This window comes from Schistocerca nitens, chromosome 6 (assembly GCF_023898315.1).
Source record: "Schistocerca nitens isolate TAMUIC-IGC-003100 chromosome 6, iqSchNite1.1, whole genome shotgun sequence".
NCBI classification, from domain to species: Eukaryota; Metazoa; Arthropoda; class Insecta; order Orthoptera; family Acrididae; genus Schistocerca; species Schistocerca nitens.
In genome coordinates, this window is record NC_064619.1 from 328,429,582 (window position 1) to 328,442,455 (window position 12,874).

Here is a 12,874-nt window from a genome sequence, read left to right on the forward strand (position 1 = left end):
GAGTAAAGTTTCCAACCGATTTCTCATACACAAACAGCAGTTGACCGGCGTTGCCCGGTGAAACTTTGTTGTGATGCCTCGTGTAAGGAAGAGAAATGAGTATCATTACGTTTCCGACTTTGATAAAGGTCGGATTGTAGCCTATCGCGATTGCGGTTTATCGTATCGCGACATTGCTGCTCGCGTTGGTCGAGATCCAATGACTATTAGCAGAATATGGATTCGGTGGGTTCAGGAGGGTAATACGGAACGCCGTGCTGGATCCCAACGGCCTCGTATCACTAGCAGTCGAGATGACACGCATCTTACCCGCATGGCTGTAACGGGTCGTGCAGCCACGTCTCGATCTCTGAGTCAACAGATGGGGACGATTGCAAGACAACAACCATCGGCACGAACAGTTCGACGACGTTTGCAGCAGCACGGACTATCAGCTCGGAGACCGTGGTTGCGGTTACCCTTGACGCTGCATCACAGACAGGAGCGCCTGCGATGGTGTACTCAACGACGAACCTAGGTGCACGAATGCAAAACGTTATTTTTTCGGATGCATCCTGGTTCTGTTTACAGCATCATGATGGTCGCGTCCGTTTTTGGCGACATCGCGGTGAACGCACATTGGAAGCGTGTATTCGTCATCGCCATTCTGGCGTATCATCCGGCGTGATGGTAAGGGGTGCCATTGGTTACACGTCTCGGACACCTCTTGTTCGCATTGACGGAACTTTGAACAGTCGACGTTAATTTCATATGTGTTACGACCCGTGGCTGTACCCTTCAGCCGGCCGCGGTGGCCGTGCGGTTCTGGCGCTGCAGTCCGGAACCGCGGGACTGCTACGGTCGCAGGTTCGAATCCTGCCTCGGGCATGGGTGTGTGTGATGTCCTTAGGTTAGTTAGGTTTAAGTAGTTCTAAGTTCTAGGGGACTTATGACCTAAGATGTTGAGTCCCTTAGTGCTCAGAGCCATTTGAACCATTTTTTTTTTGTACCCTTCATTCGATCCCTGCTAAACCCTACATTTCAGCAGGATAATGCAAGACCGTATGTTGCAGGTCCTGTACGTGCCTTTCTGGATACAGAAAATGTTCGACTGCTGCCCTGGCCAGCACATTCTCCAGATCTCTCACCAACTGAAACCGTCTAGTCAATGGCGGCCTAGCAACTGGCTCATCACAATACGCCAGTCACTACTCTTGATGAACTGTGGCATCGTGTTGAAGCTGCATGGGCAGCTGTACCTGTACACTCCATCCAAGCTCTGTTTGACTCAATGCCCAGGCGTATCAAGACCGTTATTATGGCCAGAGGTGGTTGTTCTGGGTACTGATTTCTCAGGATCTATGAACCCAAATTGCGTGAAAATGTAATCACATGTCAGTTCTAGTATAATATATTTTCCAATCAATACCCGTTCATCATCTGCATTTCTTTTTGGTGTAGCAATTTTAATGGCCAGTAGTGTAGTAAATATTGTAATACAAACAAAGGGCGACTTATTGCTTCGTAAGGCGGATGTTGTGAGTAGTCATATACAGATCAAATAACACTCACTGTTCATGAGACATGTGTGGAACATCGAAAATACACACGCTTATCACAGTCAGACAAGTCAGCTGTGACCGAACATTGTATTGATACAGGGCATTCCATGAACTACAGTGATGTGAAGCTTTTAACATCCACCTTTTCCTTTTGGGATTCTGTCTTCAAGGAAGCTACAGGGATTAGATTAGCTAATAAATTAATAAACAGAGATAATGGTTTTGATTTGGACAAAACATAGAATCCGGCTCTTGTGGTAATTGATCTGCACAGAAGTCGTCAAGGTGTCACCGCCGCCGAAGATACATCGATAAGCGAATCGACTGTCTGTACGCCTTCGCCGCAGGCGCCGCGTGTGTAAGCATATCTCTTTGCCGCCTACCGGCGTCTGTGACTCGCATGCGCAGTACTGCCGCGGTGGAGCATATAAGGCCGTGCTTGACACCTTGTGACTTCCGCCCATCCCAGGTTCTATAAAGCCCTCCAAATCCTCGAACGCCATGCACTCCGCCTCGCCTTCCGTATCCGCCTTCCGTCCCCCACGCGCACCCTATACGACCTAATCCCCTTCCTCCACCTTCACCTTTTCCTTGAACACAACCGCACCCCTATATACTGTCTGCCACCTCGATCCCCCTCATCCCCTGGTGTCTCCATTCCTCTCCACCCTTAGCCCGTTACCGCACCTTTGCCGTTGTGTCCCATCCTCTCTCCATCTCCACACCCTCCGCCTCCTTTTCCAATGCAACTTCATCTACCCCTCCCGGATGATGAGCTTCGCCCTGACATCTACCCTTCCTACCAACTCTAACCGCACCTTCCTCCTGCCTCCTCCTCAGGGCTCCCTCTCCTCCCCTTCCCTTCTCCTGATTGGCTTTCCCCTCCTGCGCCCCCTCCCACTCCTGTGTCCCCTTCAGTGTCTCTGCACTCCCTTCTGCCTTGTCTTCCCTCTTCATCTCCTACCGCACCTGTCTCCTGCCTCTTGATGCACACCCTGATTCTTTTCATCCCGCCCCCTCCCCTGCTGCTTCTTGCTCTCCCCTCCTTTTCCATCCTCTCAGGCCTCCCCCTCGGCAGGTCGCTCCTGGCAGTTTTATTCTTCGTCTTGTGTGCTTCATCTCTCCAAGTGGGTTTAATGTGTGTTGTTCTGGAGTGTTTTTAATGCTGTTGCCAACTTTTAACCTGAGTGTGTGACTTCAGTGTCTTTTTTGTGCTCTACAAGTCGCCCACTGTGTTTTTTCACTTTATGTCGACTTTTTAAATTGTCCCCCCCCCCCCCAAGAACGTCTCCATATCAGTGTATTTTTACCTCCATTATCTCCCCTTACCGTGTTTTTATGTCCCCCATTTTTATCGCCTTTCTATGTATAATTTTCTTCTTGTAGTAGCTGTCATGTCACTCGGCTAGAGAGCGACGGATTGTGCCACTGACAGCCCTCCCATGCCCCATATGGGGCAGGGGAATGAAATTACAATAAAGAAAAATAACCTTGTGACCAGTCTTGCGACTCACTCTGAGGTTGGCCGGACGATAGGCGGCAGGATTATCAATAGAAGCAATTTTATTTGTGCGGCTACATGCCCGAAATTTAATAAACTCACAGAAGGTGTTCACCAAAACGTATAATTATGTTAAAAGTTCATTTCAATAAATTCCACTTCCTACTTCAAAGCAATTTCAAATTCTGATACGAAAAGAATGAACGCATTATTTGTCTTTGGACATTGCAGTGTATCAATGGGGAATGTTGATAATTTGTGATGGACCAGGACTCGACCCGCATTTGCCTGAAAGAACAGAAACTGCATATGTTTATGACGAGGGAGAGGTGACCCAATAATCCCTACAGTACGGATATACAAACAACCCCGAACTCCTACGGGAATCAGTGATCGCTGATGGGCATGAGTACTACTTGAGGAGTTTGTGGATAAGTTGGGAATTTCAGTTGGTCCTGGACCATGACTGGATGGACGAGGCGGTGTATTCGTTTCGGCAGTATATGTATTAAAACTGGAACGATACAGTGAAAATTAGCATGGCCCCTACGCAAGGATGATAAGCAAAATTGTGAAGCTTTCACATTTCTTTTGCGACGTCACATTCTGACGTCTCACATCAGCTACTTACACTGATGCGCAAAATAAACTGGTATTCAAATACAGGAATATGTAACTGGCAGTATATGGCGCTGCGGTTGGCAACGCCAATATAAGACAAGTGTCCGGCGCAGTTGACAGATAGATTACTGTTGTTTCAATGTCAGGTTATTAAGATTTAAGTGAGTTTGAACGTGGTCTTATAGTTGGCGCACTAGAGATGGGACACAGCATCTCCGAGGTAGCGATGAAGTGGGGATTTTCCCGTACGACCATTTCACGAGTGTACCGTGAATATCAGAAATCAGGTAAAACACCAAATCTCCGTCATCGCTGCGGCCAGAAGAAGGTCCTGCAATAACGGGACCAACAACGACTGAAGAGAATCGTTCAGCGTGACAGAAGTTTAATCCTTCTGCAAATTGCTGCAGATTTCAGTGCTGGGCCATCAACAAGTGTCAGCGTGCGAACCACTCATAGTAACATCATCGATATGGGCTTTCGGAGCAGAAGGTCCACTCGTGTACCCTTGATGACTGCACGCCTCGCCTGGGCCCGTCAATATCGACATTGGACTGTTGATGACTGGAAACATGTTGCCTGGTCTGACGAATCTCGTTTCAAATTCTATCGAGCGGATGGAGCCAACGTCATGAATTCATAGATCCAACATGTCAGTATTGGACTGTTCAAGCTGATGGAGGCTCTGTAATGGTTTGGGGCGTGCTCAGTTGGAGTGATATGGAACCCCTGATACGTTTAGATACGACTCTGACAGGTGACACCTACGTAAGCATCCTGTCTGATCACCTGCATCCATTCGTGTCGATTGTGGATTTCGACAGACTGGGGCAATTCCAGCAGGACAATGCGACACCCCAAGCGTCCTGAATTGCTACAGAGTGGCTCCTGGAACAGGCTTCTGAGTTTAAATATTTCCGCTGGCCACCAAACTCCCCAGACATGAACATTATTGAGCATATCTGGGATGCCTTGCAATGTGCTCTTCAGAAGAGATCACTGCTCCGCCGTACTCTTGCGGATTTATTGACGACCCAGGAGATTCATGGTGTCAGTTCCCTCCAGCACTACCTCAGACATTAGTCGAGTCCATGCTACGTCGTGTTGCGGCACTTCCGGGTGCTCGCTGGAACCCTACACCATTTTAGGCATGTGTACTAGTTTCTTTGGCTCTTCAGTGCATACGCGTGCACGGTAGCTCACCGTGTTCGATCAAAGGGCTCGCTGCCCTCAGTAATAAAAATAAAATATAAAAATTAAAAAAACTGAGTAAAGGAATCAACGAGAAAATTGAATGGCTTTTATGTGACATCGCATGTATAAATATACTTTCAAATTCTGTGGAAAATACTACGTGCCACTCTCTAGAGATCGTCAAAAAGCGCTCTTTTATCAGGGCGTAATATTTGAGGCCAGCTGACCTTCTGCGGATTTTAATGGTGAGCAGTACTACTTAAATCCTAATACTGCATAGCCAATTGCGTAGTCAGTGCGAGCTAAGTCAAGGGTGTACACATCAAAACTGTTTCTCACCTCACATTAGTTGATCACAGCATGGTATTATATGGTAGCTTTTTCTTTCTAGGCCTCTGCCTGGTCAAAACTATGAGATAAAGTCTTCTAAAGGAACTTGAGAATAGTCGCCACAAACAGTATGTTGTGAGGAGACACTGGTAAGACCCACTGACAGGAACTTGGTGGTCTCAGCAGAAGTGTGTTCACTGTTCGGGAAATTTCGCTTTACTACAGTGTTATTCAACTTTAATTGGAATTCAGTGAGATTGTGGCTTGGGTTCAGACGAAAAGGGCAAACGAATTACATACTCAATCCTGGAAAACAGATCTGCAGATTTCTATAGCAGATTCACAGAGCCAAATCATAGAACTCACGACTGTACGAGATCTTCTGTACAAGGGACACAACTTTAGAAGGCGCCAGGTGAGCAAAGAACTTTGGAGACGTGTGCGCCTCTTGTGTTTACTGTTTTTCGTAGGCTTCACCTTTCAAACAGTCCCATAAGCAAAAATCCAAAGGAATAATGACCATGGAGTTGTTAGCCAGGAAATGAGACAGTTTCTGCCGATTCGCCTTCTGGGTATCTTAATTTTAGATTACGTGTCACCTGACGATTAGAATGAGCAGGAGCCCCGTCATGCTGAAAGGACGTACCCATCAGACAAAAGAACCTCTTCCAACACTGCTGGAAGCTCATGTTAAAAAATGTTTATCTAACGAGTCGCTGTGAGACGATACGTTAACGTAAAAGGCCCAATCAGTGACTATCTATTCTACCACACCTCGCTTTTAGAGGGAGGTTTCCTGAAAATCTGTCTGCACCAAGGCATGTGCGTTTCCGTCGGACCAATGATGTGAGTTACAAGCGTTATTGATAGCATGTTGAGTGAAAGTGATTTCATCAGCAAACAGTATTGATGGGAGAACTCGCCCATTCGCAGCTAACCGACGACAAAATTCCAATAGTCTACCTCATCTCTTCTTCTAGATGGTATTGTATCTGCTGTATATGTTGAAGAATGAGGCCGTGCATACGCAGTGCCTGCCATATTCCTGTGTGGAACAACATATAGATGTATAAATTCTGCGTGTGCTTGTTCTTGGATCTGAAAAATGTCTTCTACTTCATCCACGTTCCATTCATTTGTACGTTCAGATAAAATATGACTGTCGGGCACTGCACCAGTCCCACGCAATTTGGTGAAGACACTGGTAAATACTTTTGAACGCTTTTGAATCTGGCACTCGTCGATTAAGATGTCTAACGTGTGCTCTACAAAAGTCGTTCACAAATACTGTGTCGGCATAATCAGCATTTGTACATAAATACGTGTGGCATGCTTAAACAATGTTAGCTGGATTGGCCAACAAATCACATTCACAATCACAGTTGAAAAATTCAATTATATGAAGTCAAGCACAACTTCACAATGCATGCATGCATATCCGAAAGAATTTTGCATTGTATTTCTGAATAACACAGGCACTGAAAAATCGTACACCGGGCAAGCGACTTTGAAGTAAAATGTCTCGCTTGTACGGGAATATACGTAATGGATGTACGAGTACAAGATGTAGATACATGGCCGACGACATACGGAAGTCTGGTTCTGGCCGTGACTCGTGCTCGGATAGCCAGATGGTAAGGCGACCGCTCACGAAAAGCTGGAAATCCGGATTCGAGTCCCGGTCCGGCACAAAATTTCATTGTCGTCATCCCATTATGCAGCTGATGACTGTCCATATTCGCAACTGCGGATATATTAACGGTATATTCAAATGTTCCGTCGGTCTCACTGCACGCCCTAAGCTACCCATTAGGCACGATAAAAATTACAGAGGCAAAGAGAACATAACCTCTCGAAATGAGATGCTACAGAAGCTGAAGGTTAGACGGATACGTAGGGTAGTAAATGAAGGGGTACCAAATCAGTGAGGAGAAAAAAATTTTTTTTGCGCAACTGGACTGAAAGAAGGGACAGTTGACACGTCCTATGGCACCAAGAAATAGTTAATTCGGTACTGGAGAGAGTAAAAACTGTGAATGGAGACCAATACTTCACTGCAGTAATCAGGTCCATCGTGTAGGCTGCAGTATATCAAGATACTTGCGCAGGGTGGGTTAGAATGAAGAGCTGCAGCTAATTGGTCTTCGGACTGAAGAACATCGCAACATGTATTAGATGGGAATGGAGGCTTTCTCGGCGAATTTCTATGATGATGTCTTCTCCGGTTTCCACTGCTTCCCATAATGGACACGATAAATTCACGAACGTGTGGAATAGCTAAACGTCTGACGCAGCTACTAAAGCCTCTCATGGGTCACTGCACGCACGAAGTCGAAAACCCAGCTGAGTTTGTGGAGATGCTTCAGGAGATACATGTGGACAAGGTTCATCTCCTGATCAGCTTCTACGTCACGTCTCTCTTCACGCGGTTTTCTCTAGAGGATTATTTGACATTACTAAGGAACCACTTTGATGAAGAGACTGTGGAACTGATCAGTCACCACTCGCTCACTACTAGCTACTTCCACTGTGGTGGAAATTTCTACCAGCAGTAAGACGGAGTGCCTATGGGATCTCCTCTTGCGCCAGGCATCGCAAAACTTATATACGGAACACTTCGATGAAACGGCTCTCGAAACCACGCTTCTGAAACCAAAGACGTTCTATCGATACGTGGACGACACATTCGTGGTGTGGCCGCATGGTAAAGGAAACCTGCAGGAATTTCTTGACCACCCCCATAGCACATACGACAACATAAGTTCACGGTGTAAGTAGAAGAAAACGAATGACTCCCTTTCCTCGACATCCTGGTAACTGATGGCACGTTGCGACATTCTGTCTACAGAAAGAAGACACACACGGACTACACGCCAATAGCTGCCACCATCCAGCACAGAGAAAATCTTTGCTCGCCAACCTGCTGCACAGAGCACGAGACAGTTGCTATAAGGAGAATCTGTCCACCGAGTTGCAGTATCTGAGGAAAACATTTAGAAAGAATGGCTACGTCCTCCGCAGCCGAACAAGAAGAAGAAAGAAGGCTATCCAGATGAAGACATTGTCAGGATACTGGAGAAAAACGAGATTAAAACCATTTTCCGTTTGTCGGCCAAAATCAAAAATATTCTTGGCTCAATGAAAGACAAACTAGGACTACGCACGCTGCGAATGTGGCAAGCAATATATCGGCCAGAGGCAGCGGTGAATTTCGCAGTGCCGCTCAGAACATATGAGAAGCGTTCGCATCGACCAAACGGACAAATCTGAGGTCGTAGTCTCAACGAACGTCATATGTTTTATTTGACAGAGAGGTGTTTTGCAGGACGAACGAGTTCTGAGACTCATCATCAAAGAGGCATCGGAGATGCGGGTCCATGGTGACCTTGTCAACCGGGATAGCAGCGTCCACTGAGCTCCGCAGGGGATGTAGCACTAGCAAGAATATGGAATATGTCAAGAGCGCTCTGATGTGGAAGCCGTGAAGGCAGCGGACGGAGCAGACAGACAGAACCACGACGCGACGCCAGTACCCTCGAACACGTTGGGAGTCCCACCCACCGCCACTGTCCACGACACCCCTTACGGAAATGCGCGATTGGCCCAGCGGTTGCAGAGAGACAGAGGAACCTGCTGTCCAGCGCCTGTAAAGATAGGGACTGGACACGAACCCAACACTTCTCCTGAAGATGACGAGTGAGAAACTTGTTGAAACGTTGCCGCAGAACGACGCCCTGAGCAGGTTCATAACCCGATAAGACTTCATCAACATGTATTAGGTATTTTATTGTTATTCTAGCGCGAATTTTACACAGAGGCACGCTAAAGCATTCGAAGTCTTCAGTGTCTATGCTCATCAAAGTGCTAAATATATCACCCACTTATTTTATACAGTCGCTTTCTGCCCTCCAGTCTTGGACTAGTTCGCATGCGCAGCGAAAATGTGTTACATTGCTTTGTGTTCCGCAGTTGGACGATTGTGAGACGAAAGCCGTTACAGTGCGACAAGAAACAGAATTTACTTTATGTTTTCGAGAAGTTTTTCAGAAAAAAAACCGCTGCTACCAGTGCTACAGCGCGTAGAAATGACATTTGAGGTTACAACAGATCTTATGTAGAGTGTATTAGGTATGCGGCAAGAAAAACAGACATGGTTAAATGGCACCCTTTTGGCCGTAAATACTGCCTTCAGCAGGTTTAATATTTAGCCATCCCACGCTTACTGCCTGATCTGCGGTGAAGCAAATTATTGAAGTTTGGCAGCAAATTAAACCTCCTTGCAAACCGTACTGAATGACTTTGGAAGTCTTATTGTTTTCCCACTGTTACTTGCTTTTACGAGTCAAAATACACTGAATTTGTGGGTTTATTATACGGTTGCTATGTTCATGCTGTAGCTCTGGGATGATCCTCCAGCGATTCGGGTCCCAGTGAACAGGATAGGAATAACAGCTGCAGGTTAAATAAAATGTGCGAGCGAGACGACGTACCCTTATAAATACGAGTATTTTATCTAGCAGAGTATCGGTTTTCAAGGAACGTATCCCTTCAGCTGTCAACGGTTTTGCCGCAATGATAAAACCGGTTCCCCTCAGATCACTGAAGTTAAGCACTGTCGGGCTTGGCTAGTACTTGGATGGGTCACCATTTGGATCTTCCGAGGGCTGCTGGCAAGCGGGGTGCACTCAGCACTTGTAAGGCCAGTTGAGGAGCTACCTGACTGAGAAGTAGCGCTCCGGTCACGAAAACTGACAACAGTCGGGAGAGTGGTGTGCTGACCACATGCCCCTTCGTATCCGCATCTAGTGATGCCTGTGGAATGAGGATGACAACGAGGTCGGTCGGTACCGTTGGGCCTCCAAGGCCTGTTCGGACGGAGTTTAGTTTAGTATCCCTTTACCTGTCGATTACGAATGAGTCGCAATAATTATTATGGTACGCAACACACCTCAGCCAGTTCTTAGATGCTGCAGCTTTAAGATGTTCTAATAGGACGTGGTTTGGAAGGACCAGCGGCTAGCTGTAAGTTGTCAGTATTACAGAACCATCAGTTTAACAACGCATGTTGTTTGCAGACGAATGGAAGAATTGATAGACACCGACCTCAGGGAAGATCAATTTGTATTGTGAAGAAGTGTAGGAACACGCGAGGCGATATCTTAGAAATAAACTGAGAAAGGCAGCGAAAGGTTGTTTACCAGTTGTGCTCCTTCTCTTCTGTCGAGGAGTTCCTTGAAAAATTAAGCTGATTCTTATTGTATCGCTGATAGCGTTTACTTAAACTTATGGACTGACTTTTTTCAGGTTCGTGAACATTTATTTTTATCTGTTATTGTTTTTATGTTGTAATTTCATGTACAGACACGTTCCACGACCTTGGAGATTTGCTCCTCAATTTGGTCCTACGGATCTTGACGCGTAAATAAAATAAAAAATAGTAGAGAGGTTGCTGTAGTTAGAGATAAAAGTGAAACACAAGTACCCGGTCGGCTGCGCGGTGACTGCACCCTGGACGCCACGGACGCCACAGCGGCCACGGACCCGACCGACGAGCCGGGGGCGGCGGTTGCGGCGCCAACAGCGGCTCGGCCCCTCGGAGACTGGACTCGAGAGGCCACAGACGCTGCCATCGCGAACGATCCCATCGTCGTTCCTCCTCCTCCGCCGCCGCCGCCGCTGGCTGCTCCTCTCTGGCCGCGCGGCGACTGCAGGCGGGAAGCGGCCACCGCCACGCCTCTCAGTGCGCCGGCTCCAGTAGAGCCCCTGGCGGCGTTGGCCGCGTCCGCAGCTTTGGGGGAGCGGGCGCGCCTAGCTGCCGCCGCCACGCCCGCGGCCGCGCGCACCGGTATGCCGCCACCGCCGCCGTCTCCGCCTCCGACCTCACCACCGTCTGCGTCGTCGTCACCCGCGGCCGGCGACGCGCCGCGTCTCTTTCCGGAATGGATGCGCGCCGCCAGTGAGAGGGCGGTGGCCACGCCTCCGGTACCGGCCTTCTGCCCCCGGGCTGCCTCCTCCTGCCGCCGCCCCCTGGTCGCCGCCGAGGGCGACTGGACGCGCGACGCTAGCCTGGCGACGCCTGCCAGACCCGTGCCGGCGCCGCCGCCGCCTCTACGACCGCCGCCGCCGTCTTCCGGTTCTGGGGGCGCGTCGATGCCGTCCTCGCCGCCTCCCGAGTCCTGCTGCTGGGCGCTCCGCCTGCTCCTCGGCGACTGCAGACGCGACGCCAGTCTGAGTGCGGTACCGACGCTCGGCCTCGCCCCTCGAGACACCGGCTCCTCGCTATGTGCGGGCCTGCCCCCCTTCGGCGACGAGAGCCTGGAGCGTACGGCGGCGACGTTGGCGGCGTTCTTGAGGCCTCCGTGGCCGCTGCGGCTCTCGTCTTCGGCGGCGGGGGCCTGAGGCGGTGGCTCGCGGCCGGCCTTGGAAGCGGCGACCCGGCCCGCGAGCGCCTTCTTGAGGGCCAGGCCGCCCCGGATGGACAGCCCGTGCTGCGGCCGCTCGCCGACGCCCAGAAGCGCCGGGTCTTCCGCTCCCGCCTCCGGCTCCGCCTCCTGCGACTGCCGGCTGTCCTGCGACGCGCCGTTAGTGACGATGCTGGGCGCCGGCGCGGTGCCGTTCTCGTGCGCGCCCTCAGGTCCGGCCGCGTTGCCCGGGGAGGCGGGCCTGGACACTCGCGGCGTGCTGAGCTTGCCGGCGGCCGGCCGGTGGGCGGGAGAGCCGGACGTCGACCTGGGGATGCGCGACGGCCGCCGGCGCTTGGCCGACGGCGACGGCGACGCGGCCCGGGAGGACGCGCGCGTCGGCGGCCGGAAACCGCGCCCGCGGAACGGGCTGACGCGACCTGCCGACAGAGCTTCAACTTGTAATGGCACTTGAATTACGTAACCATTACGTCAACTCACCTGAACCTCTCGATACCAGCTATATTCTACTGTGTTTCTGTGAAGTAGTTAACATATTTCTGAGACAACATTCAGATTTGATTTCATTAATGTAGAGATACTTTGATACATCGATATGTTTATGTTGCAATGATATTATTCTTATGTGTATTCTTTCTTTTGTCACTATGATCTTTGACGTACTTGTAACTCTTGATTTTTGGGAGCGTAAGCGATTATTACTTGTTAGAGAGTCGGACCTTTAGAGAGTCAAGTCTTGGACAACACGTTGGAAAGACGCATAACGTAGTCAGCTTATAAAATGTGAACTTTGAACAGTGAGGAAGATGTTTTCAAGTATGTTTTGTATTGTGAAGTGATGTTTTGTTTGTTACGCGATATTGCAACAAAAGCAATAAAAAGGAAGTGTAACTTAAATTCGGAGTGCTGATTACTTTTTACATCGCCATTTTGCTAACTTTTTAAGGTTTAATCTTCAAGAATGATTTGTGAAACACATCTATAAAACTTTTGAATATAGCAGAATAAAACCTAGGCCTCTTTGCATCCGAGCTTGGAATCATCACCACCTAGATTTTCGACGATTCAAATGGCTCTAAGCACTATGCGACTTAACTTCTGAGGTCATCAGTCGCCTAGAATTTAGAACTAATTAAGCCTAACTAACCTAAGGACATCACACACATCCATGCCCGAGGCAGGATTCGAACCTGCGACCGCAGCGGTCGCTCGGTACCAGACTGTAGCGCCTAGAACCGCACGGCCACTCCGGCCGGCTTTCGACG

General features: G+C 49.0%; 1 protein-coding gene and 1 non-coding gene across 2 annotated transcripts in view; one reads left to right on the plus strand and one right to left on the minus strand.

Moving 5' to 3' along the window:
* The window catches only part of LOC126263346 (spidroin-1-like), a 46,375-nt gene extending 34,215 nt beyond the window's left edge, over window positions 1-12,160 (minus strand). The window contains exons 1-2 of the mRNA XM_049960434.1: window positions 12,156-12,160; window positions 10,670-12,018 (exon numbers count right to left, since the gene is read on the minus strand). Coding sequence (XP_049816391.1) covers window positions 10,670-12,018; window positions 12,156-12,160 — 1,354 coding nt within the window. The remainder of the gene's footprint in view (window positions 1-10,669; window positions 12,019-12,155) is intronic.
* LOC126191743 (U6 spliceosomal RNA) lies at window positions 3,527-3,633 on the plus strand. Its single transcript, XR_007538461.1, has one exon. It is a non-coding gene; the product is annotated as a U6 spliceosomal RNA (small nuclear RNA).
* Window positions 12,161-12,874: the final 714 nt, after the last annotated feature.